This window comes from Pseudorasbora parva, chromosome 18 (assembly GCF_024679245.1).
Source record: "Pseudorasbora parva isolate DD20220531a chromosome 18, ASM2467924v1, whole genome shotgun sequence".
Taxonomy (NCBI): domain Eukaryota; kingdom Metazoa; phylum Chordata; class Actinopteri; order Cypriniformes; family Gobionidae; genus Pseudorasbora; species Pseudorasbora parva.
Window position 1 is genome coordinate 1,050,559 of NC_090189.1, and position 27,500 is coordinate 1,078,058.

Genomic DNA, 27,500 nt, shown 5'->3' on the forward strand with positions numbered 1-27,500 from the left:
CATTTAAAAGTCAAATGTGAGATAAACTCACAACTACAACTACAAAAGTCAGATTTATGAGATATAGTTAATTGTAAGATAAAGTTACAACTATAAGTAAAAAATCTTCTGAAACAAGCAGTAACATTTAAAACGTGTTACATTTCAAGGTCAGTTGTGAGATATAAACACAACTACAAGTAAAAAAGTCAGATTTGTGAGATATAAAGTTCATTGTAAGATAAAATCACAGTAAGTAAAAAATTCAGATTTGTGATATAGTTGTGATAAGAAACTCACAACTACAAGTAAAAACATTTCCGAAACAAGTAGTAACATTTAAAAAGTGTTACATTTAAAAGTCAGTTGTGCGATAAACACACAGCTACAAGTAAAAAAGTCTGATTTGTGAGATATATCGTTAATAGTGAGATAAACTCAAAACTACAAGTAAAACAAAACAGAAACAAGTAGTAACATTTAAAAGTCAAGTGTAAGATAAACTCACAACTACAAGTAAAAAGTCAGAATTGAAAAGAAACTCACAACCCATTTAAACAACCCAATTTCTGGGTTTGTCCATTTTCAAGAGTGTAAAAAGTGTTACATTTAAAAGTCAACAAACAACTACAAGTGTAAAAAAATCAGAATTGTGACATATAAAGTCAAGGGTGAGATAAACTCACAACTACAAGTCAAATTTTTTCCAAAACAAGTAGTAACGTTTAAAAAGTGTTACGTTTTAAAGTCAAATGTGAAATAAACACAGAACTACAAGTAAAACGCCAGATTTGTGGGAAATCAATTAAATTGTGAAATAAACTCACAACTACAAGTAAAAATTTTCCGACATTTAATGTTAACATTTAAAAAGTGTGAGCCGAACGTCCAACTGAAAAATATCAGAAATAAACATTTCATGAGATAATGTTTTTTTGCAAATGCCTAGATAACGCTTTCTGCTAACAAACGTTCTGTTAACATTACTGGAAGAACTTTGCCAGAACCTTCCCTGTTCGCTGGGTTTGAGCTGCTGGGTAACGACAGATGAAACGCTGATGAAACGAACAGAAGTGTGAAAAGAGGTTTAGAGTCTTAAATGAAAGAGAGATCAAATGAAAATCAGCATTATAGAGATGTGTGTGAACATGTCTTCAGAAATACAGCATTCAGAAAAAGAGTCAATCGAGGTCATGTGATACGGTCAATATAGTCACTGCTGAAGCTGTGACAGTGAATAACGAATTATATTAACAATTAATTATTGGATGAAAACATTATTTAGAGAATAAGATTGACACTACTACAGGGCTCCATTAAAAAAGTATTGAAATAAATAAATCATGAAAATAAAAAACATCTAAATTAGTTGTTGAAAATCTAATAATGTAATTGTAAAAAATGTAAACACTTTTAATAGATAAATAATTGCACAATTAGATCCGTCAAAATAAAACACTTAAAACATTTTATAATGTAAAATTAAAATAAATAAAATCATTTAGAAGGTTTATTAAATAATGTAAAATTAGAATAAAAGATATTTTTAAATTTGAAAGCAAAAAAAATCAAAATTTAAATAAAACAATCTAAATAAAACATTACAAAAATTAAGCATTTTAACAATTTTTTTAAAATAAAAACAAATCTAAATAAGTTTTTGAAAATCTAAAAATGTAATTATAAAAATGTAAACACTTTAAATAAATAAATAATTGCAAAATAAAACCATTAAAACACTTTTAGAATGTAAAATTAAAATAAATAAAACAATTTAGAAAGTTTTTATAATAATGTGAAATTAGAATAAAAATATTTTTAAAAATTATGCATTTTAACATGTAAAATTAAAATAAATAATTTTAAGATAAAATCATGATCATGACATTAGAACTATATAAATATATATGTAAATAGCTGTATAAATGCAGTCCATTGACCACAGACACAGATGCATGAGGGCTGCAGAATACCACAAGTTTCTTCCTGTTATTTAAAGCAACACCGGGGCTGACATCACTTCCTTCCTCCTCACAATTAGCAGCTAAAGCTTCACTTCCGTCCAAAAAACGGAAAAAAAGCTCTCAGTTACAATGGTTTGTTGATGACACTTTACAAAGGATCACTGAATCTCTCCTGAAAAACAGATCAAACCAGCTTCTGGTGGCATTGTATGTGGTTTCATGCACTGTAAAACTTACAATTGAAAGGAAACTTGCTGTACAGCGTTTACTCAACTTTTACACAAAGTATACACACAACTACAAGTACAAATTTAAATTGTGAGATATTACGAGTAAAAAAGTCAGAATTGAGAGATATATTCAAATGTGAGATGAAATCATAACTACGAGTAATAAAGTTAAACTTGTGAGATAAACTTACAACTACAAGTAAAAAAATCAGAATTGTGAGATATAAACTCACAACTATGAGTAAAAAAGTCAGAATTGCAAGATATAAACTCACAACTACAAGTAAAAAAGTCTGAATTGTGAGGTAAAAACTCAGAATTGCGAGATATAAACTCACAACTATGAGTAAAAAAGTCAGAATTGCAAGATATAAACTCACAACTACAAGTAAAAAAGTCTGAATTGTGAGGTAAAAACTCAGAATTGCGAGATATAAACTCACAACTATGAGTAAAAAAGTCAGAATTGCAAGATATAAACTCACAACTACAAGTAAAAAAGTCTGAATTGTGAGGTAAAAAGTCAGAATTGTGAGATATAAACTCACAACAACGAGTAAAAAAGCAGTCCAGTTGTAATTTTTCGTGCAGATTTTAATATGCCAAAGCTGATTGAACACTGGTGAGAATATTGCTTCAGAATAAATTATGGTTACAAAATGAAATAAATGAAAAAAAAAAACTTTTTCCATTTTTTTACTTGGACAAGTGAATGACCAATTTACTGATCCGAAGGGCAAGCACATAAACATGCTTAATAACAAATCCTCAAATAAAGATTCAAACGGTTGTGAATCAGTGAATCAATCAATGCGCTGATTCATAACCGTTTGAATCTTTATTTGAGGATTGAACACAAACGCGGAAGAGAAGCCAATGCTGAATAAAGTCGTAGTTTTTGTTATTTTTGGACCCAAATGTATTTTGGATGCTTCAAGAGACTCTAATTAACCCACTGATGTCTTATATGGACTACTGTGATGATGTTTTTATTCCCTTTCTGAACATGGACAGTATAGTGTGCATACACTTGCATACGCTCTCGGACTAAATATAAAATATCTTAAACTGTGTGTGAAGATGAACGGAGGTCTTACGGGTGTGGAGCGACATTAGGGAGAGGAGTTAATGACAGACATTTCATTTTTGGCTGACCTAACCCTTTAAGCCAACTTTTTTTTAAATTTAATCTCCAGTTAACTAAAAACAAAATGATTAGACTACATTTTTGTGAGTTGGAATTTGTACAGTGTGATGTTATTGGTCAATAATGGTCTTACTTGCAGTGAATTTCTCAAGAACAGAGAGAAAGTTGATTAATTGTCCTCAGGAGGGTTTTCAGAGTAAAGTCGCTGACTCAGGGTTAGGTAGGACTAGGACATCCGATACTCTTCATCGGCTCTAGCTTCCTGCAAAAGTTACAGGAAAGCGGTTCAGATGCATAGATCTGCTTAAAAACAACAGAGCATTCTTCAGTGGTCTTATATCTGATCAAGGCTACAACCGTATGAGTGCTGGGAAACAGAGCCGCCCACAGAGTTCACAAACCCTCTGCAGACAAGACCACAAACCCCTGGAAACTACATTTAAAAAGGTGCTTTTTATTTCACAATTTATATATCTCAATTCAGACTTTATAAAAGGCATAATTCCGAGATGTATAGTTAATTGTGAGATAAACGCACAACTATGAGTAATAAAGTTAAAATTTTGTTGACGTCAGATTGCGAGATTTAAAGTCAAATGTGAGATAAAATCCCAACTACAAGTAAAAAAGGCAGAATTGTGAGATATATAGTTAATTGTGAGATAAACGCACAACTACAAGTAAAAAAGGCAGAATTGCAAGATGTGTAGTTAATTGTGAGATAAACGCACAACTACAAGTAAAAAAGGCAGAATTGCGAGATGTATAGTTAATTGTGAGATAAACGCACAACTACAAGTAAAAAAGGCAGAATTGCGAGATGTATAGTTAATTGTGAGATAAACGCACAACTACAAGTAAAAAAGGCAGAATTGCGAGATATATAGTTAATTGTGAGATAAACGCACAACTATGAGTAATAAAGTTGAAATTGTGTTGGCGTCAGAATTGCGAGATTTAAAGTCAAATGTGAGATAAAATCACAACTATAAGTGAAAAAGGCAGAATTGCGAGATATATAGTTAATTGTGAGATAAACGCACAACTACAAGTAAAAAAGGCAGAATTACGAGATATATAGTTAATTGTGAGATAAACGCACAACTACAAGTAAAAAAGGCAGAATTGCGAGATGTATAGTTAATTGTGAGATAAACGCACAACTACAAGTAAAAAAGGCAGAATTGCGAGATATATAGTTAATTGTGAGATAAAATCACAACTACAAGTAAAAAAGGCAGAATTGTGAGATACATAGTTAATTGGGAGATAAACGCACAACTACAAGTAAAAAAGGCAGAATTGCGAGATATATAGTTAATTGTGAGATAAAATCACAACTACAAGTAAAAAGGCAGAATTGTGAGATACATAGTTAATTGGGAGATAAATGCACAACTATGAGTAATAAAGTTAAAATTATGTTAAAGTCAGAATTGCGAGGTATAAAGTCAAATGTGAGATAAAATCAAAACTACAAGTAAAAAAGGCAGAATTGCGAGATATATAGTTAATTGTGAGATAAACGCACAACTATGAGTAATAAAGTTAAAATTGTGTTGGCGTCAGAATTGCGAGATTTAAAGTCAAATGTGAGATAAAATCACAACTATAAGTAAAAAAGGCAGAATTGCGAGATATATAGTTAATTGTGAGATAAACGCACAACTACAAGTAAAAAAGGCAGAATTACGAGATATATAGTTAATTGTGAGATAAATGCACAACTATGAGTAATAAAGTTAAAATTGTGTTGACGTCAGAATTGCGAGATTTGAAGTCAAATGTGAGATAAAATCACAACTACAAGTAAAAAAGTCAGAATTGCGAGTTAAAAAAGTCAGAATTGCGAGTTTAAAAAGTCAGAATTGCGAGATATAAAGTCAAATGTGAGATAAAATCACAACTATGAGTAATAAAGTTAAAATTGTGTTGACGTCAGAATTGCGAGATTTAAAGTCAAATGTGAGATAAAATCACAACTACAAGTAAAAAAGGCAGAATTGCGAGATGTATAATTAATTGTGAGATAAACGCACAACTATGAGTAATAAAGTTAAAATTGTGTTAAAAAGTCAGAATTGCAAGATATAAATTTAAATATGAGATAAACTCACAACTTCAAGTTAAAAAGTCAGAATTGCGAGTTAAAAAGTCAGAAAAGCACAATAAAAAATGTACGCAATTACCTTTTTTATTTCCATGGCAGAACAAAAAATTGCAAGATATAAACTCAATTGTAAGATATAAACTTCTATAAACTGTGCAGATAAAAAAATCTGAATTCTTTGATATAAACTCAAATGTGAGATATTAACACACAATTGCAAGTAAACAAAAGTCAGAAATGTAAGATAAAAAGTCAAAATCATCTCATATTTTTAAAATATTTTTATTCCGCGGCAGCAAAAAAAAAAAAAATTAAGAAAAATAATTGCGAGATGTAAACTCAGAATTCTGAGAAATAATTCATAGTTTTAAAAAATTATATTTGCAAGATAAAAGTTGCAATTACCTTTTTTTGTGGTATTTTGTGGTTGAGTTCCATACCAGCCTGATTGTGTGTTATTGTTTTGGACTCGAGTTAAATGTAGACTGCTGTTAAGCCACAGAAACATTCACTGGATTCCCTGTAAATAACCAGCCGATTGACTAACAAACCAACACACTTCCTCTCTAAAGCGCTCAGCATTCATCTCACTCTCTTCAGGATTTTACGAGGTATTAGAGTTGTAAAACATGACTAAAAGGGTTGTTTTGTTTAAAGCCGCTCAGACGTCTCAGGCTTTCACAGCCACCTGCAGAACATAAATCAGGGCTGGCGTCCTGTAACCTCACCAAAGGGTGGTTTGGGACTCGCTGGTTGGGGACCGGATTACACCTGAAGGGACCTAAATGCAGTGATATGTGGGATAAAACAAGGATATTTATGATATGTAGCAAAGACTTCCAAAGTGTGCCAAATGAGTCTGGCCTGGGAACGGATGGAAGATAAGATCCTTCCAGGAATGCACCAGGTGTGGAGCTTTGGGATGGTGATATGGAAGAGATTTATGTTGGTTGGTCATTTCTACAAAGTTTCTAAAAAGTAACTGTGTTTATTTAACTAGTTTATTTCCTCTCAACAATGCAATTTTTCTGGAAATATTCCTGCTGCAAAAAGTAACTGTTTTTGAAAAATAACTGTTTCTAAAAAGTAACTGGGTTCTAAAAAGTAACTGTGTTTTAAAAAATAACTGTGTTTTCTCAAAGTTAACAGTTTAACTAAAAAGTAGCTGTTTCTAAAAAGTAACTGTGTTTTAAAAAGTAACTGTGTTTCTAAAAAGTAATTGTTTCTAAAAAGTAACTGTGTTTAAAAAGTAACTGGGTTCTAAAAAGTAACTGTGTTTTAAAAAGTAACTGTTTTTTTAAAAGTAACTGTGTTTCTCAAAGGTAACAGTGTTACTAAAAAGTAACTGTTTCTAAAAAGTAACTGTGTTTTACTAAAAAGGTTCTAAAAAGGAACTGTGTTTCTAAAAAGTAAAAGTGTTTCTAAAAAGTAACTGTTTCTAAAAAGTAACAGTGTTTCTAAAAAGGTTCTAAAAAGGAACTGTGTTTCTAAAAAGTAACTGTTTCTAAAAAGTAACAGTGTTTCTAAAAAGTAACTGTGTTTCTTAAAAGTAACTGTGTTTTAAAAAGGTTCTAAAAAGGAACTGTGTTTCTAAAAAGTAACAGTGTTTCTAAAAAGTAACTGTGTTTCTTAAAAGTAACTGTGTTTTAAAAAGGTTCTAAAAAGTAACTGTGTTTCTAAAAAGGTTCTAAAAAGGAACTGTGTTTCTAAAAAGGTTCTAAAAAGGAACTGTGTTTCTAAAAAGTAACTGTTTCTAAAAAGTAACAGTGTTTCTAAAAAGTAACTGTGTTTCTTAAAAGTAACTGTGTTTTAAAAAGGTAACAGTGTTTCTAAAAAGGTTCTAAAAAGGAACTGTGTTTCTAAAAAGTAACTGTGTTTCTAAAAAGTAACTGTGTTTCTAAAAAGTAATTGTTTCTAAAAAGTAACTGTGTTTAAAAAGTAACTGGGTTCTAAAAAGTAACTGTGTTTTAAAAAGTAACTGTTTTTTTAAAAGTAACTGTGTTTCTCAAAGGTAACAGTGTTACTAAAAAGTAACTGTTTCTAAAAAGTAACTGTGTTTTACTAAAAAGGTTCTAAAAAGGAACTGTGTTTCTAAAAAGTAAAAGTGTTTCTAAAAAGTAACTGTTTCTAAAAAGTAACAGTGTTTCTAAAAAGGTTCTAAAAAGGAACTGTGTTTCTAAAAAGTAACTGTTTCTAAAAAGTAACAGTGTTTCTAAAAAGTAACTGTGTTTCTTAAAAGTAACTGTGTTTTAAAAAGGTTCTAAAAAGGAACTGTGTTTCTAAAAAGTAACAGTGTTTCTAAAAAGTAACTGTGTTTCTTAAAAGTAACTGTGTTTTAAAAAGGTTCTAAAAAGTAACTGTGTTTCTAAAAAGGTTCTAAAAAGGAACTGTGTTTCTAAAAAGGTTCTAAAAAGGAACTGTGTTTCTAAAAAGTAACTGTTTCTAAAAAGTAACAGTGTTTCTAAAAAGTAACTGTGTTTCTTAAAAGTAACTGTGTTTTAAAAAGGTAACAGTGTTTCTAAAAAGGTTCTAAAAAGGAACTGTGTTTCTAAAAAGTAACTGTGTTTCTAAAAAGTAACTGTGTTTCTAAAAAGTAATTGTTTCTAAAAAGTAACTGTGTTTAAAAAGTAACTGGGTTCTAAAAAGTAACTGTGTTTTAAAAAGTAACTGTTTTTTTAAAAGTAACTGTGTTTCTCAAAGGTAACAGTGTTACTAAAAAGTAACTGTTTCTAAAAAGTAACTGTGTTTTACTAAAAAGGTTCTAAAAAGGAACTGTGTTTCTAAAAAGTAAAAGTGTTTCTAAAAAGTAACTGTTTCTAAAAAGTAACAGTGTTTCTAAAAAGGTTCTAAAAAGGAACTGTGTTTCTAAAAAGTAACTGTTTCTAAAAAGTAACAGTGTTTCTAAAAAGTAACTGTGTTTCTTAAAAGTAACTGTGTTTTAAAAAGGTTCTAAAAAGGAACTGTGTTTCTAAAAAGTAACAGTGTTTCTAAAAAGTAACTGTGTTTCTTAAAAGTAACTGTGTTTTAAAAAGGTTCTAAAAAGTAACTTTGTTTCTAAAAAGGTTCTAAAAAGGAACTGTGTTTCTAAAAAGGTTCTAAAAAGGAACTGTGTTTCTAAAAAGTAACTGTTTCTAAAAAGTAACAGTGTTTCTAAAAAGTAACTGTGTTTCTTAAAAGTAACTGTGTTTTAAAAAGGTAACAGTGTTTCTAAAAAGGTTCTAAAAAGGAACTGTGTTTCTAAAAAGTAACTGTGTTTCTAAAAAGTAACTGTGTTTCTAAAAAGGTTCTAAAAAGGAACTGTGTTTCTAAAAAGTAACTGTTTTTCTAAAAAGTAACAGTGTTTCTAAAAAGTAACTGTGTTTCTAAAAAGTAACTGTGTTTTAAAAAGTAACTGTTTTTTTAAAAGTAACTGTGTTTCTCAAAGGTAACAGTGTTACTAAAAAGTAACTGTGTTTTAAAAAGGTAACAGTGTTTCTAAAAAGGTTCTAAAAAGTAACTGTGTTTTTCTAAAAAGTAACTGTTTTTAAAAAATAACTGTTTCTAAAAAGTAACTGTGATTCTAAAAAGTAACTGTGTTTCAAAAAGTAACTGTGTTTTCTCAAAGTTAACAGTTTAACTAAAAAGTAGCTGTTTCTAAAAAGTAACTGTGTTTCTAAAAAGTAACCGTGTTTTAAAAAGTAACTGTGTTTCTAAAAAGTAACTGTTTCTAAAAAGTAACTGTGTTTAAAAAGTAACTGGGTTCTAAAAAGTAACTGTGTTTTAAAAAGTAACTGTTTTTTAAAAGTAACTGTGTTTCTCAAACGTAACAGTGTTACTAAAAAGTAACTGTTTCTAAAAAGTAACTGTGTTTTACTAAAAAGGTTCTAAAAAGGAACTGTGTTTCTAAAAAGTAACAGTGTTTCTAAAAAGTAACTGTGTTTTACTAAAAAGGTTCTAAAAAGGAACTGTGTTTCTAAAAAGTAACTGTTTCTAAAAAGTAACTGTGTTTCTAAAAAGTAACTGTGTTTCTAAAAAGGTTCTAAAAAGGAACTGTGTTTCTAAAAAGTAACAGTGTTTCTAAAAGTTCTTGAAGTAGCAGAAATATTCCTGCAAAAGTTGCATTGTAGCTCCAAAAAGCATAGAGGCGCTCTATTCACTCGCTCTACAGCTGGATATCTGTCTGCAATTTAAAGAATAAGGGTTGAATAGATAAACTCACTGCATCCAAAAAGTAACTGTGTTTTAAAAAGTAACTTTGTTTCTCAAAGGTAACAGTGTTTCAAAAAAAGTAACTGTTTCTAAAAAGTAACTGTTTTTAAAAAAAGTAACTGTGAGTCTAAAAAGTAACTGATTCTAAAAAGTAACTCAGTGTTTCTAAAAAGTAATATTTAACTACAGTTTATTTCCTCTCAGCGATGCAATTTTGACCCAGTGCGGCTTATTTTCTGGAAATATTCCTGTATTGTATTGTAGCACCAAAAAGCATAGAGGCGCTCTATTCACTCGCTCTACAGCTGGACGTCTGTCTGCGCTTTACAGAATAAGGGTTGAATAGATAAACTCACATATTCACACTGCATCCAGTGAGCTCAACAGTGGCGGGTCGGCCCTTTGGCACACTGAGCTAATGACCTTCAGTCCGACCGCACTGGAAAAGGAAGAAAGCAGCAACAGCCGGAAATTGGACATGCAACATTGAAAAGAAAGAATGGGAGCGAGAAGGAAAGAATGTGTTTGGACCTCCTGTCTTTGTTGCCCAAAGCTGAAGTTTTCAAAGGAACTTGGTCACATTTAGACCCAAAAACCTCCTTTGAGCCAAACACTAACGCCTCTGATCCAACCGGCCATTCAGAGGGAATTCCTAAATGAAAATGCTCCGGTTGGGGCCTTTATTTTAATGAAAGCATTCAGGCACACAGCAACACTGTGTCTTTTTTTCTGCTGCTTCCTGTAACGACACACAAACAGACCAAATCAGAACGAATCATGATGACAACCCGTTAGACCATTTGTAGAACAAATGCAGAACAAAAATGATCTGTTGAAATATATAATACCTGATAATTTTCAGATGCATCCTCATAATTTGCATGAAAACACTGTGTAATAGTGTGCACGTGTGTGTGTGTGTGTGTGTGTTTAGAAATACTGGCATGTCTACCGCTCCTCCCTCCGGGTTATTGCTCTCTCCTGGCAGTGACCTCTAGGCTAAAGGTCACGGCGGCGCTGACCTTTGTGTGTTCAGATGTGGGTCATCTGTGACCTCTCTCAGATCCGAGCTGACCTCAGAGCGCAGTTTGTTCACTGCACTTTAACAGATGATCCGGTCAGATCACAGGACGCTGCTACCAGTGCTGAGGAATGTGACTCTTAAAAGCAACACATTAAACGTTTCTAAAAAAAATAACTGCGTGTTTCTTAAAAGTAACTGTGTTTCTAAAAATTAACTACATTAAAATTAACTATTAACTAAAATTAACTGTTTCTAAATAGGTTAAAAAAAATAACTGTGTTTTTCTAAAAAGGCTCTAAAAATAAATGTGTTTCTAAAAAGTAACTGTTTTTTAAAAAGGTTAAAAAAGTAACGTCTCGGTTACGTATGTACCTGAAGAGGAAACGGAGTCGTAACGTCAGTGACTGACGAAAGGGGGTTTCGCCTAGAAGCCCCCCATTCGTCAGTCACTGACGTTACGTCGGAGTGACTGAACGAAAGGGAACTGTGTTTCTAAAAAGAAACTGCGCTTTTCTAAAAAAAGGCTCTAAAAAGTAACTCAGTGTTTTTATAAAGAAACTGCATTCTTTGCTCTAAAAACTGTGTCTAAAAAGGTTAAAGTAACTGTGTTTCTAAAAAGTAACTGCGTTTTTCTAAAAAGACTCTAAAAATTAACTCAGTGTTTCTAAAAAATTAACTGTTTTTTTCTAAAAAGGCTCTAAAAAGTAACCGTGTTTCTAAAAAAGGTTAAAAAAGTAAGTGTGTTTCTAAAAAGTAACTGCGTGTTTCTAAAAAGTAACCGTGTTTCTTAAAAGTAACTGTGTTTCTTAAAAGTAACCGTGTTTCTTAAAAGTAACCGTGTTCCTAACAAGGTTCTTAAAAGTAACTGTGTTTCTTAAAAGTAACCGTGTTTCTTAAAAGTAACCGTGTTTCTAACAAGGTTCTTAAAAGTAACTGTGTTTCTTAAAAGTAACAGTGTTTCTTAAAAGTAACCGTGTTTCTTAAAAGTAACCGTGTTTCTAACAAGGTTCTTAAAAGTAACTGTGTTTCTTAAAAGTAACAGTGTTTCTTAAAAGTAACCGTGTTTCTTAAAAGTAACTGTGTTTCTTAAAAGTAACCGTGTTTCTAACAAGGTTCTTAAAAGTAACTGTGTTTCTTAAAAGTAACAGTGTTTCTTAAAAGTAACTGTGTTTCTTAAAAGTAACCGTGTTTCTTAAAAGTAACCGTGTTTCTTAAAAGTAACTGTGTTTCTTAAAAGTAACCGTGTTTCTTAAAAGTAACTGTGTTTCTTAAAAGTAACCGTGTTCCTAACAAGGTTCTTAAAAGTAACTGTGTTTCTTAAAAGTAACCGTGTTTCTTAAAAGTAACCGTGTTTCTAACAAGGTTCTTAAAAGTAACTGTGTTTCTTAAAAGTAACAGTGTTTCTTAAAAGTAACCGTGTTTCTTAAAAGTAACTGTGTTTCTTAAAAGTAACCGTGTTTCTTAAAAGTAACCGTGTTCCTAACAAGGTTCTTAAAAGTAACTGTGTTTCTTAAAAGTAACCGTGTTTCTTAAAAGTAACCGTGTTTCTAACAAGGTTCTTAAAAGTAACTGTGTTTCTTAAAAGTAACAGTGTTTCTTAAAAGTAACCGTGTTTCTTAAAAGTAACTGTGTTTCTTAAAAGTAACCGTGTTTCTAACAAGGTTCTTAAAAGTAACTGTGTTTCTTAAAAGTAACAGTGTTTCTTAAAAGTAACTGTGTTTCTTAAAAGTAACCGTGTTTCTTAAAAGTAACCGTGTTTCTTAAAAGTAACTGTGTTTCTTAAAAGTAACCGTGTTTCTTAAAAGTAACTGTGTTTCTTAAAAGTAACCGTGTTCCTAACAAGGTTCTTAAAAGTAACTGTGTTTCTTAAAAGTAACCGTGTTTCTTAAAAGTAACCGTGTTTCTAACAAGGTTCTTAAAAGTAACTGTGTTTCTTAAAAGTAACAGTGTTTCTTAAAAGTAACCGTGTTTCTTAAAAGTAACTGTGTTTCTTAAAAGTAACCGTGTTTCTAACAAGGTTCTTAAAAGAAACTGTTTCTTAAAAGTAACTGCGTGTTTCTAAAAAGTAACAGTGTTTCTTAAAAGTAACCGTGTTTCTTAAAAGTAACCGTGTTTCTTAAAAGTAACTGTGTTTCTTAAAAGTAACCGTGTTCCTAACAAGGTTCTTAAAAGTAACTGTGTTTCTTAAAAGTAACAGTGTTTCTTAAAAGTAACCGTGTTTCTTAAAAGTAACTGTGTTTCTTAAAAGTAACTGTGTTTCTTAAAAGTAACCGTGTTTCTAACAAGGTTCTCAAAAGTAACTGTGTTTCTTAAAAGTAACAGTGTTTCTTAAAAGTAACTGTGTTTCTTAAAAGTAACAGTGTTTCTTAAAAGTAACTGTGTTTCTTAAAAGTAACTGTGTTTCTTAAAAGTAACAGTGTTTCTTAAAAGTAACTGTGTTTCTTAAAAGTAACTGTGTTTCTTAAAAGTAACAGTGTTTCTTAAAATTAACTGTGTTTCTAACAAGTTTCTTAAAAGTAACTGTGTTTCTTAAAAGTAACCGTGTTTCTAACAAGGTTCTTAAAAGTAACTGTGTTTCTTAAAAGTAACCGTGTTTCTAACAAGGTTCTTAAAAGTAACTGTGTTTCTTAAAAGTAACCGTGTTTCTAACAAGGTTCTTAAAAGTAACTGTGTTTCTTAAAAGTAACTGTGTTTCTAACAAGGTTCTTAAAAGTAACTGTGTTTCTTAAAAGTAACAGTGTTTCTTAAAAGTAACAGTGTTTCTTAAAAGTAACCGTGTTTCTTAAAAGTAACAGTGTTTCTAACAAGGTTCTTAAAAGTAACTGTGTTTCTTAAAAGTAACTGCGTGTTTCTAACAAGGTTCTTAAAAGTAACTGTGTTTCTAACAAGGTTCTTAAAAGTAACTGTGTTTCTTAAAAGTAACAGTGTTTCTTAAAAGTAACAGTGTTTCTTAAAAGTAACCGTGTTTCTTAAAAGTAACAGTGTTTCTAACAAGGTTCTTAAAAGTAACCGTGTTTCTTAAAAGTAACAGTGTTTCTAACAAGGTTCTTAAAAGTAACTGTGTTTCTTTAAAGTAACTGCGTGTCTCTAAAAAGTAACAGTGCTTCTTAAAAGTAACCGTGTTTCTAAAAAGTAACTCAGTATTTCTAAAAAGTAACTGTTTCTAAAAAGTCTAAACTAACTACATAGTTCTAAAAAGGTTTGATTAAAAAAATGTAATGAGTGTTTCTGAATAGGTTTTTTTAAGCAACTGCATGTTTCTAAAAAGAAACTGTGTTTTTAAATAGGTTAAAAAAGTAACTGTGTTTTTCTAAAAAGGCTCTAAAAAGTAACTGTTTCTAAAAAGTAACTGCGTGTTTCTAAAAGGGTTAAAAAAGTAATGTTTCTTAAAAGTAACTTTCTGTTCCTAAAAAGGTTGTAAAAAGTCATTTTTAAAAACTAACGTTGTTTTTTATGGAAAGTAACTACATTATTTTGCATGTGCATGTAGAATGCATAAACAGAAAGCATGTTTACCTGAGATGAAAATCCGTGTGAATTGAAAATACTGAAAGGAATTAACTGGGTACTGTGAAACAAAACAACACATTCATATTTCTATTACATTGTCTTCACTACAACAACAAACATATGTTAAGATGTTCATGAACACACGATTCTTAATGAATGGAGACTGATTACCAGGTTACAAAAATACTCACTGCATCGGTTATTTACATTTATGCATTTGGCAGATGCTTTTATCCAAAGCGACTTACATCGCGTCAGTTCTTGCTTTCCCTGGGACCTTGACCTTGGCGTGGCTAGTGCCACACTCTCCTGGTTGAGCTACAGGAAAGCTGTTATAGAGAGGTTACCAAATAAACGTCTGACTCGCAGACTGATGTAAAAATACACAAATGACATATATAGCAAATAAAGGAATATGCTGTCAATCCAATCACATGGCAGTTCTTCAGGGCATTTAGGGGTGTGGTCCTGGTCAAGACAATCTCCTGAGCTCCAAACTGAATGTCAGAATGGGAAAGAAAGGTGATTTAAGCCGTTTTGAGCGTGGCATGGTTGTTGGTGCCAGACGGGCTGGTCTGAGTATTTCACAATCTGCTCAGTTACTGGGATTTTCACACACAACCATTTCTAGGGTTTACAAAGAATGGTGTGAAAAGGGAAGAGCATCCAGTGTGCAGCAGTCCTGTGGGAGAAAATGCCTTGTTGATGCTCGAGGTCAGAGGAGAATGGGCCGACTGATTCAAGCTGATAGAAGAGCAACTTTGACTGAAATAACCACTCGTTACAACCGAGGTATGCAGCAAAGCATTTGTGAAGCCACAACACACACAACCTTGAGGCGGATGGGCTACAACAGCAGAAGACCCCACCGGGTACCACTCATCTCCACTACAAATAGGAAAAAGAGGCGACAATTTGCACAAGCTCACCAAAACTGGACAGTTGAAGACTGGAAAAATGGTGCCTGTTCTGATGAGTCTTGATTTCTGTTGAGACATTCAGATGGTAGAGTCAGAATTTGGCGTAAACAGAATGAGAACATGGATCCATCATGCCTTGTTACCACTGTGCAGGCTGGTGGTGGTGGTGTAATGGTGTGGGGGATGTTTTCTTGGCACACTTTAGGCCCCTTAGTGCCAATTGGGCATCGTTTAAATGCCACGGCCGACCTGAGCATTGTTTCTGACCATGTCCATCCCTTTATGACCACCATGTCCCCGTCCTCTGATGGCTACTTCCAGCAGGATAATGCACCATGTCACAAAGCTCCAATCATTTCAGATTGGTTTCTTGAACATGACACTGAGTTGACTGAACTAAAATGGCCGCCACAGTCCCCAGATCTCAACCCAATAGAGCATCTTTGGGATGTGGTGGAACGGGAGCTTCGTGCCCTGGATGTGCATCCCACAAATCTCCATCAACTGCAAGATGCTCTCCTATCAATATGGGCCGACATTTCTAAAGAATGCTTTCAGCAGCTTGTTGATCAACGCCACAGAGAATTAAGGCAGTTCTGAAGGAGAAAGGGTCAAACACAGCATTAGTGTGTGCTCCTAATAATCCTTTAGGGGAGTGAAGTGTACATTAGATCTGTCATGTGATGTCCAATCCACCAATCACAAGCTTAAATTCAGGGCTTGTCCTGAACGTTTTAATTCAGATCAGAGCTGAAGTTCAACAGCATCAACTTGACCAGCTATAAAAGATCAATATTAGGATCTCTAGCGCCACTGTGTGGTTAAGTATTGCTTAGATATGGCCAGAATCATGCCATAAATTAAAACCTCTGCAAAAAGTTACTAAATTCAGTTGACAACTATTAGGCTACAAGGTGTAATTTGTATTGGTAATGGGCTTTTCCCAATAAAGACATTTCAGAACAGCTTTACAGAAAGCCATGATGTTAATGTTTATAATATATTAATGCCTTCTATTCACATTTACTAGATTAGAGATGTGCGATGCACTGCAAAAAATGCTTTTCTTACTATTTTTGTCTTGTTTCTAGTCATAGTTTCTAAAAATTCTTACATTAAGAAACATTTACTGGACAAGCAAAAGTAATTGTCTTGTTTTGGGGAAAATAACTCTAAATGAAGAGAGTTTTTGCTTAAAATAAGATAAATAATCTGCCAATGGGGTGAGAAAAATCATTTTGGTTTAAGTTAATTTATTTTTGAGTTATTTTTAATTTTGCTCTATTTTTTTAGATTAATTTTTGAGAATTTTTAGATTCTAGACTAGAAAACAAGACAAAAATATTAAGAAGAGCATTTTATTTGTATTGTGATTATATTAGAGTATTTTGCACTATACATATACTCAGATAAAGTGATACATACTAACAGCAAACCTCATCTGGTTGATCTTTCAAACCACTAAATCATGTCAGGGGTCATTTGGTCATTTGTGTGTAGACACACACACAGACACACACACAGACACACACACACACACACACACACACACACACACACACACACACACACACACACACACACACACACACACACACACACACACACACACACAGCTATGTAGGGCGGGTTAAAGTGTCACGGTTTGTGTTGTGTATCAGGGCATGACGGTCGGTCCTAATTAAATTCCTGAAATATTCAATTATAGTGCATTTACTTTAGTTCAGTCCCACACTACAAAAAATGCTCTTCTTATTTAGTATTTGTGTCTCGTTTCCAGTCCAAATATCTACATATTCTTAAAGCAAGATGCATTTACTAGATCAGTAAAACAACATAAGATATTTTTCCTTGTTTTCTGGAGAAAAATATAAAAATGAAGAGAGTTTTTGCTTAAAACAGGCAAAATGATCTGCCAATGGGGCGAGAAAAATAATCTTAATTCTGTTCGGAAACAAGAAACAAGATTTCAATCAGAAATCAGATCTTCTCACCCCATTGGCAGATCATTTTGCCTGTTTTAAGCAAAAACTCACTTCATTTAGATTTTATTTTCAACAAAACAAGTTTAGGTATCTAGTAAATGCATCTTGATTAAAGAATTGTTATATATTTAGACTAGAAACAAGACTAAAATACTTAGTAAGAAGAGCATTTTTTGCAGTGCATCAACAATTCGCTGCACTGCAAAAAATGCTTTTCTTACTCAGTATTTTTGTCTTGTTTGCCAAAATATCTAAACATTTTAATGTTAAGAAACACTTACTATAGACAAGCAAAAGTATGTCTTGTTTTAAGAAAAAATAACTCAAAATTAAAATAAGCAAAAAATAATCTTTCAATGGTGTAGGCAAAACAGAAGACAAAGTTATTTTTCTTACCCCATTGGCAGATTATTTAGCTTATTTACATTATTTAGGACCCCATTGTATCTGTAGTCTCTGGCATCTTCATGGATCAGTTTATGGATGTTTTGTATTTTGTTTTGTTGTATTGTTGGTTTCGGAAATGTACAGCACTTTGGAACTACAGTGGTAGTATGTATGTAAGGTGTTATATTAATAAATAAACGAAGGAACGAACCTATTTGAGAGAAACAGCTTCGCGAACAAGAACAAATGAGGGCGGGGCTTGATTTTTTCAGAAGGGAATTGATTGGATGGCTGTGATTTGCAATTGGATGATATGACTGACAGGTCGCCAGTAAACAAACTATATTAAAGAAAGTCACTAAACTCTTACCTGTTTTTCTGGTTAATTAGCCCCAAATAACCAGCTTCGTTTTTCTAATATTTTTTACAGTCTATGGATGTGACTCACTGTAAGAAATCTTCCTCAAACTTCACTGTTTTCGTTCATCATTATCCATAATTTCTCAAAGTCTGAGGCATTTAACACAAGATTAGGCTACTTTAGGCACAACCTTAAGATTAATCACAAAACGTAATGCTTTAGGTAACGTTTAACCTACTGTTTCTTGGCGCGCTCAAAGAAAACCCCGCTCTTTTTCCATGGCGATGCGCTTAACAATGGCGCCACCTTGAGGAATATCGCGAGAACTGTCACTTCTGTAATGCCTCGTTTGTGCGGCAGGTGTCGCTGTGAAAATAACCAGGAAGCGCATCATCTCTGGCAGCATCTTTAGTATACAGATGAGGAAAAGGAGTGGCTACTTTAAAAAGTCAAAGCATAATATATCATATAAACAATCATCCCACCTAACACGTGTTTTAAAAACGTCAAGGGAACACACAGTGATTGTAAATGTGGCCTGTTACGCAATGTAGGTGTGCGCGCACGCTCAGCATCCGCGGCAGTAATGGCGGCGGATCCGGTTACAGCTCCGATCAGCTGGATTGATACAGTCCGTCCGATCATCATCTGAGGAACTACAGATCGAGTCCACGCACACACACACACACACACACACGAAGCTTAACGCGGATTAAAGCGCGTGCATGAGGAGGATCTGAAGCAGCAGGATCATGGATGTTTTCGCGTTCCTCAATCTAAACGAACTCGCTCTCGGGCTGTCAAATCTGCCCATGTTCCCATACTTTGACATGGCGCATTATATCATATCAGTGATGAGTCTGAGAGAGCAGCCAGGTAAGAGAAATCAGACCAGAAGTCCAGAAGTGTTGCATTGCTGATCATGTCACAAGTTTTCGGGTGTTTAAAACTTGCATTGCGACCGTGCACTAGACTAGAGTATGGGAACAATACTTCTAACCTACACTGTGTTAATTGTGCATTGACAAGGTTGTCAACACAATCATTAAATATATGCATATCAAACACATGGCTTTTCTCTTTTCATGGAATCAAAATAGTTGTGATAATATTCCAATATTAGAAATGTATTGTGTTTTATGGTGGGTTATGTTCTTAATAGGGCACATGCATGTTTATATTTTGATGACTTGATGCATTTAGTAATAAGGTCAGTGTGTTTAGTGTGTGCTTGACTGTAAAGCAGAAGTTCAAAAAGGAAGGTGATGCATTTAATCATTAACCCACTGTCAATTATTTCTATCTCTGAGTGTGTGTGTGTGTGTGTTTGTGTGTGTGTGTGTGTATGTGTTTAATCCATGAAAATGCACATTGCACATTGCAGCGTGTAGGAAAATTAAACATGCATTTTGACTGCATGCAGGGCGGAGGCACAGAACTAGTTTGGCGAGTCGTTTTGCATGAACCAAACCAGCGCCCACACACACACACACACACACACACACACACACACACACACACACACACACACACACACACACACACACACCCACCCTTTGCTCTTCTGTACTGTGACCCGTCAGAGCTAGGCTTGTGTTCACATCCCAGATAATAAAAACAGATACGCTTACTTTGCTATCCTTCCCATTGCAGTTCTTAATTCGCTTTTAAACAAATTAAAGGGGTCATGAATTGAGAAATGAACTTTTCCTTGAGAATATCCTGAACGTTTCAGAGCTGAAAACTTCCTTGTTAGTCCAAGAAAAGCTTTTATTGACGGCTGGCTCAGCAAACAAAGGATCTGTAAAACACCGTCAATGCTAGTAAATAGCATTGGCCTACGTAGAGCTAAACCGGAGCGAGTTACCAAGCAGTAAACATTGTGCAGCGCCTGGTTTTAAAAGAACACAGTCGCTGAAAGCGCTTCCTTCGGATTCTAATGTTAGCAATGCGGTTGAACTTTATTTTTACTGAAGATCCAGCTCTTCAGTGTGTTTGTCCGCTTCATTTCACTGTGGATTTTTTTAAAAACTAGATTCACGGACAGAATGAGATTTAAAAATCGATGCTGTGCCTTCTGGATCCGACAGGAAGGGTGCAACACAATAGTATTTCATTGTAACAAACCGTTTGATATCTACTGATTACTACGTGTTTAACTAAACATGATTAACGATAACTGTCACAGGTTGGAGTGTCCTTTGTATTTGAGGTGTTGTTGGTTCATTGTCTTGCGATTTAGGATCAGACTCTGAATCGAACATGTATGGGCGAGTCATTCCGGTTGCCATTTTTCCACATTGGAAGTTTGCAAAACAATTCCCCTCGAAGCTCATTATAAAAGGGCAAAACTGTTATCCAATCACTGCAGTGGGCGTTTACTTCCAAGACTTTAGTGCGGCACGCCCATAAAAACAGCATTTTAGGAGCTAGGCTAGGTAGAAAATATCCTATTACTTATTAATTGTGATGTTTCTGAATGTAAAAATGTAAAAAACGTCATTAGTTGGCCTTAGACAACAGTATAAAAAAGCCAGTTCATGACCCCATTAAGGCATTAAAAGGTCTTAAATTCATAAAGTTATAGCATTGAATGTTGCATGTGGCTGTGATAGTGTTGCGTGAGCTTGCTTCTGGTTGCGTTGTGTTTGATTTTGGCTTTTGTTTTATGGTTTGGAGTTTTTTGTCTTCTATGTCTGATACACTAACATTCGTGCAACAGACAGACATTGCAGATGACCATGTTGTTTTTCATTTATGTTGCAAGACGTGTTGCATGAACATCCCGGACGAGCCCCCACATTTGTTACGAATGGCTCAATGCTGTGGTAAATGAATGGAGGACAAGCCTCGATACGGAGCTCACAAATAACTCTACAAATATCTAAACATCTTTGATACACTGTAATCCCTAATACTCAAAATAGTTAATTGGTTTGAGTATGGCAAACTTAAATGAAACAAATTAGTAAAATCAAATTGACTTAATGAATATTTAGAACTCTTTTACTTCGGTTCGCAAAACTGACACATTTTGAGTTTTATGAACTTGTTTTTATTTTATTTTATTTTATTTAGACTAACTTAAATTAAACTGAAACTGGGCTAAACTAGAGGTTCTTCGCATATTATGGAAAGAGAGCACAATTGCATACAATGGTGAAAATGGTGTTGGGTAAGTGGTCCCAAAGTAAATAACTAAACTTACTTTAGCTGGACAATAACTTTTTTTTCTCGAGCTGAAGTACAGCCAAAACAATCTCTCTGCCTTTTATTTTCTATTATCATACCACCACACCTGTCCCTAACTTTCCCCTTAAACTGACCCACGCCACCACACCTGACCCTAACTCTACCCTTAAACTGACCCACACCACCACACCTGACCCTAACTCTACCCTTAAACTGACCCACAACCCCACACCTGTCCCTAACTCTACCCTTAAACTGACCCACACCACCACACCTGACCCTAACTCTACCCTTTAACTGACCCACATCAACACACCTGACCCTAACTCTACCCTTAAACTGACCCACACCACCACACCTGACCCTAACACTACCCTTAAACTGACCCACACCACCACACCTGACCCTAACTCTACCCTTAAACTGACCCACACCACCACACCTGACCATAACTCTACCCTTAAACTGACCCACACCACCACACCTGTCCCTAACTCTACCCTTAAACTGACCCACACCACCACACCTGTCCCTAACTCTAACCTTAAACTGACCCACACCACCACACCCTACCCTAACTCTACCCTTAAACTGACACACACCACCACACATGACCCTAACTTTACCCTTAAACTGACCCACACCACCACACCTGACCCTAACTCTACCCTTAAACTGACCCACACCATCACACCTGTCCCTAACTCTACCCTTAAACTGACCCACACCACCGCACCTGACCCTAACTCTACCCTTAAACTGACCCACACCACCACACCTGTCCCTAACTCTACCCTTAAACTGACCCACTCCACCACACCTGACCCTAACTCTACCCTTAAACTGACCCACACCACCACACCTGTCCCTAACTCTACCCTTAAACTGACCCACACCACCACACCAGACCCTAACTTTACCCTTAAACTGACCCACACCACCACACCTGACCCTAACTCTACCCTTAAACTGACCCACACCACCACACCTGACCCTAACTCTACCCTTAAACTGACCCACACCACCACACCTGACCCTAACTCTACCCTTAAACTGACCCACACCACCACACCTGACCCTAACTCTACCCTTAAACTGACCCACACCACCACACCTGACCCTAACTCTACCCTTAAACTGACCCACACCATCACACCTGACCCTAACTCTACCCTTAAACTGACCCACACCACCACACCTGACCCTAACTCTACCCTTAAACTGACCCACACCACCACACATGACCCTAACTTTACCCTTAAACTGACCCACACCATCACACCTGTCCCTAACTCTACCCTTAAACTGACCCACACCACCACACCTGACCCTAACTCTACCCTTAAACTGACCCACACCACCACACCTGACCCTAACTCTACCCTTAAACTGACCCACACCATCACACCTGTCCCTAACTCTACCCTTAAACTGACCCACACCACCACACCTGTCCCTAACTCTACCCTTAAACTGACCCACACCACCACACCCTACCCTAACTCTACCCTTAAACTGACCCACACCACCACACCTGTCCCTAACTCTACCCTTAAACTGACCCACACCACCACACCTGACTCTAACTCTACCCTTAAACTGACCCACACCACCACACCTGACCCTAACTCTACCCTTAAACTGACCCACACCACCACACCTGACCCTAACTCTACCCTTAAACTGACCCACACCACCACACCTGACCCTAACTCTACCCTTAAACTGACCCACACCACCACACCTGACCCTAACTCTACCCTTAAACTGACCCACACCACCACACCTGTCCCTAACTCTACCCTTAAACTGACCCACACCACCACACCAGACCCTAACTCTACCCTTAAACTGACCCACACCACCACACCTGACCCTAACTCTACCCTTAAACTGACCCACACCACCACACCTGTCCCTAACTTTACCCTTAAACTGACCCACTCCACCACACCTGACCCTAACTCTACCCTTAAACTGACCCACACCACCACACCTGACCCTAACTCTACCCTTAAACTGACCCACACCACCACACCTGTCCCTAACTCTACCCTTAAACTGACCCACACCACCACACCTGACCCTAACTCTACCCTTAAACTGACCCACACCACCACACCTGACCCTAACTCTACCCTTAAACTGACCCACACCACCACACCTGCCCCTAACTCTACCCTTAAACTGACCCACACCACCACACCTGCCCCTAACTTTACCCTTAAACTGACCCACACCACCACACCTGACCCTAACTCTACCCTTAAACTGACCCACACCACCACACCTGACCCTAACCCTACCCTTAAACTGACCCACACCACCACACCCTACCCTAACTCTACCCTTAAACTGACCCACACCACCACACCTGCCCCTAACTCTACCCTTAAACTGACCCACACCACCACACCTGCCCCTAACTCTACCCTTAAACTGACCCACACCACCACACCTGACCCTAACTCTACCCTTAAACTGACCCACACCACCACACCTGCCCCTAACTCTACCCTTAAACTGACCCACACCACCACACCTGTCCCTAACTCTACCCTTAAACTGACCCACACCACCATACCCTACCCTAACTCTACCCTTAAACTGACACACACCACCACACCTGACCCTAACTCTACCCTTAAACTGACCCACACCACCACACCTGACCCTAACTTTACCCTTAAACTGACCCACACCACCACACCTGACCCTAACTCTACCCTTAAACTGACCCACACCACCACACCTGACCCTAACCCTACCCTTAAACTGACCCACACCACCACACCCTACCCTAACTCTACCCTTAAACTGACACACACCACCACACCTGACCCTAACTCTACCCTTAAACTGACACACACCACCACACCTGACCCTAACTCTACCCTTAAACTGACACACACCACCACACCTGACCCTAACTCTACCCTTAAACTGACCCACACCACCACACCTGACCCTAACTTTACCCTTAAACTGACCCACACCACCACACCTGACCCTAACTCTACCCTTAAACTGACCCACACCACCACACCTGACCCTAACTCTACCCTTAAACTGACCCACACCACCACACCTGACCCTAACTCTACCCTTAAACTGACCCACACCATCACACCTGACCCTAACTCTACCCTTAAACTGACCCACACTACCACACCTGACCCTAACTCTACCCTTAAACTGACCCACACCACCACACCTGACCCTAACTTTACCCTTAAACTGACCCACACCATCACACCTGACCCTAACTCTACCCTTAAACTGACCCACACCACCACACCTGACCCTAACTCTACCCTTAAACGGACCCACACCACCACACCTGACCCTAACTCTACCCTTAAACTGACCCACACCATCACACCTGACCCTAACTCTACCCTTAAACTGACCCACACCACCACACCTGACCCTAACTCTACCCTTAAACTGACCCACACCACCACACCTGACCCTAACTTTACCCTTAAACTGACCCACACCACCACACCTGACCCTAACTCTACCCTTAAACTGACCCTCACCACCACACCTGACCCTAACTCTACCCTTAAACTGACCCACACCACCACACCTGACCCTAACTCTACCGTTAAACTGACCCACACCACCACACCTGACCCTAACTTTACCCTTAAACTGACCCACACCATCACACCTGACCCTAACTCTACCCTTAAACTGACCCACACCACCACACCTGACCCTAACTCTACCCTTAAACTGACCCACACCACCACACCTGTCCCTAACTCTACCCTTAAACTGACCCAAACCACCACACCTGTCCCTAACTCTACCCTTAAACTGACCCACTCCACCACACCTGACCCTAACTCTACCCTTAAACTGACCCAAACCACCACACCTGTCCCTAACTCTACCCTTAAACTGACCCACACCACCACACCTGACCCTAACTCTACCCTTAAACTGACCCACACCATCACATCTGACCCTAACTCTACCCTTAAACTGACCCACACCACCACACCTGACCCTAACTCTACCCTTAAACTGACCCACACCACCACACCTGACCCTAACTCTACCCTTAAACTGACCCACACCACCACACCTGACCCTAACCCTACCCTTAAACTGACCCACACCACCACACCTGACCCTAACTCTACCCTTAAACTGACCCAAACCACCACACCTGACCCTAACTCTACCCTTAAACTGACCCACACCACCACACCTGACCCTAACTCTACCCTTAAACTGACCCAAACCACCACACCTGACCCTAACTCTACCCTTAAACTGACCCACACCACCACACCTGACCCTAACTCTACCCTTAAACTGACCCACACCACCACACCTGACCCTAACTCTACCCTTAAACTGACCCACACCACCACACCTGACCCTAACTCTACCCTTAAACTGACCCACACCACCACACCTGACCCTAACTCTACCCTTAAACTGACCCACACCATCACACCTGACCCTAACTCTACCCTTAAACTGACCCACACCACCACACCTGACCCTAACTCTACCCTTAAACTGACCCACACCACCACACCTGACCCTAACTCTACCCTTAAACTGACCCTCACCACCACACCTGACCCTAACTCTACCCTTAAACTGACCCACACCACCACACCTGACCCTAACTCTACCCTTAAACTGACCCACACCATCACACCTGACCCTAACTCTACCCTTAAACTGACCCACACCACCACACCTGACCCTAACTCTACCCTTAAACTGACCCACACCACCACACCTGACCCTAACTCTACCCTTAAACTGACCCACACCACCACACCTGACCCTAACTCTACCCTTAAACTGACCCTCACCACCACACCTGACCCTAACTCTACCCTTAAACTGACCCAAACCACCACACCTGTCCCTAACTCTACCCTTAAACTGACCCACACCACCACACCTGTCCCTAACTCTACCCTTAAACTGACCCACACCACCACACCTGACCCTAACTCTACCCTTAAACTGACCCACACCACCACACCTGACCCTAACTTTACCCTTAAACTGACCCACACCACCACACCTGACCCTAACTCTACCCTTAAACTGACCCACACCACCACACCTGACCCTAACTCTACCCTTAAACTGACCCACACCACCACACCTGACCCTAACTCTACCCTTAAACTGACCCACACCACCACACCTGTCCCTAACTCTACCCTTAAACTGACCCACACCACCACACCTGACCCTAACTCTACCCTTAAACTGACCCACACCACCACACCTGACCCTAACCCTACCCTTAAACTGACCCACACCACCACACCTGACCCTAACTCTACCCTTAAACTGACCCACACCACCACACCTGACCCTAACTCTACCCTTAAACTGACCCACACCACCACACCAGACCCTAACTCTACCCTTAAACTGACCCACACCACCACACCTGACCCTAACTCTACCCTTAAACTGACCCACACCACCACACCTGTCCCTAACTCTACCCTTAAACTGACCCACACCACCACACCTGTCCCTAACTTTACCCTTAAACTGACCCACACCACCACACCTGACCCTAACTTTACCTGTATCCCACCTTAATATCAGCAAAAGTGTTTTGCAATACAATATGAACCCAATAAGCACCTTGTAATTCTTTTTTTGATGTAACTACTGAGTAGTTTAAGGCCACCTAATATAAAATGGGACCCTTGGTCTTAAACAAGTCTTAAATGTTGCTCCATATAACCTCTAGAAACCCTGTCTAACAATACAGCCAGTTGGATTAAAAAAAAAGTTTCTTGTTAAATGGAGCATTTCATTGTATCATTCTCCAAACGTTATGGGAATGTTCTGAAACACATTTAAGAAGTGTTAGAGGACCGTCCAACTAAACGTTTCAGTGTTAGTGTTGCAGGACGAGTGTTAGTTCAGCTCATTCTGGGAGCGTTCCCTTTCGGCTGGCTCTATTGTATTGGCCGCAGCAGCTGCTCTGGATCAGGCTATTTTAGAGGCCTGGCATTTGGTTTCACCTGACCTGCTCTCTATTGTCCCTGAAATATCTGGAGGAGGAATGAGACGCCACACGTCCTCATATTCACCTCCAGCGAGACGAGACTCACACAAATCATTCATTCAGGTTGAAAGTTGGGCTGTCATTTAAAAAAAAAAATCAAATTCGAACGGATATCAAATATCAAGAAATGTATTCGAATATATTTGAACATCTACGACACCATACCCCCTAAATAAAAAATAAAAAAACCTGATAGTTTTTTAATAGTTCGATTACGGATATTTCACGTCATATTCATATTCAAATGTTGAATAAAAAGTGACAGCCCTAGTTGAAAGTCTTGAAACTTTCTCCAGAGTAGGGGTGTGCGATATATATTGTCTGCGATGATATTGTAATTGTTGTTTTAACGATGTGCGATCGGACATTATCGAGGATATCCTTAACTCACACACCCAGAGTGTGTGTGTGCGTACACTACGTGATGTAG

The 27,500-nt window shown here is 37.2% G+C and overlaps 1 protein-coding gene across 2 annotated transcripts in view; it reads left to right on the top strand.

Annotated features, from left to right (window-relative positions):
• Nucleotides 1-18,248: 18,248 nt before the first annotated feature.
• tmem38b (transmembrane protein 38B) overlaps nt 18,249-27,500 on the top strand; it is a 28,656-nt gene continuing 19,404 nt past the window's right edge. Inside the window, exon 1 of one of the 2 annotated variants that reach the window (XM_067423879.1) lies at nt 18,249-18,681. In XM_067423879.1, coding sequence (XP_067279980.1) covers nt 18,558-18,681 — 124 coding nt within the window. In that variant the 5' untranslated portion in view covers nt 18,249-18,557. The remainder of the gene's footprint in view (nt 18,682-27,500) is intronic. The other variant, XM_067423880.1, reaches the window with a different exon arrangement.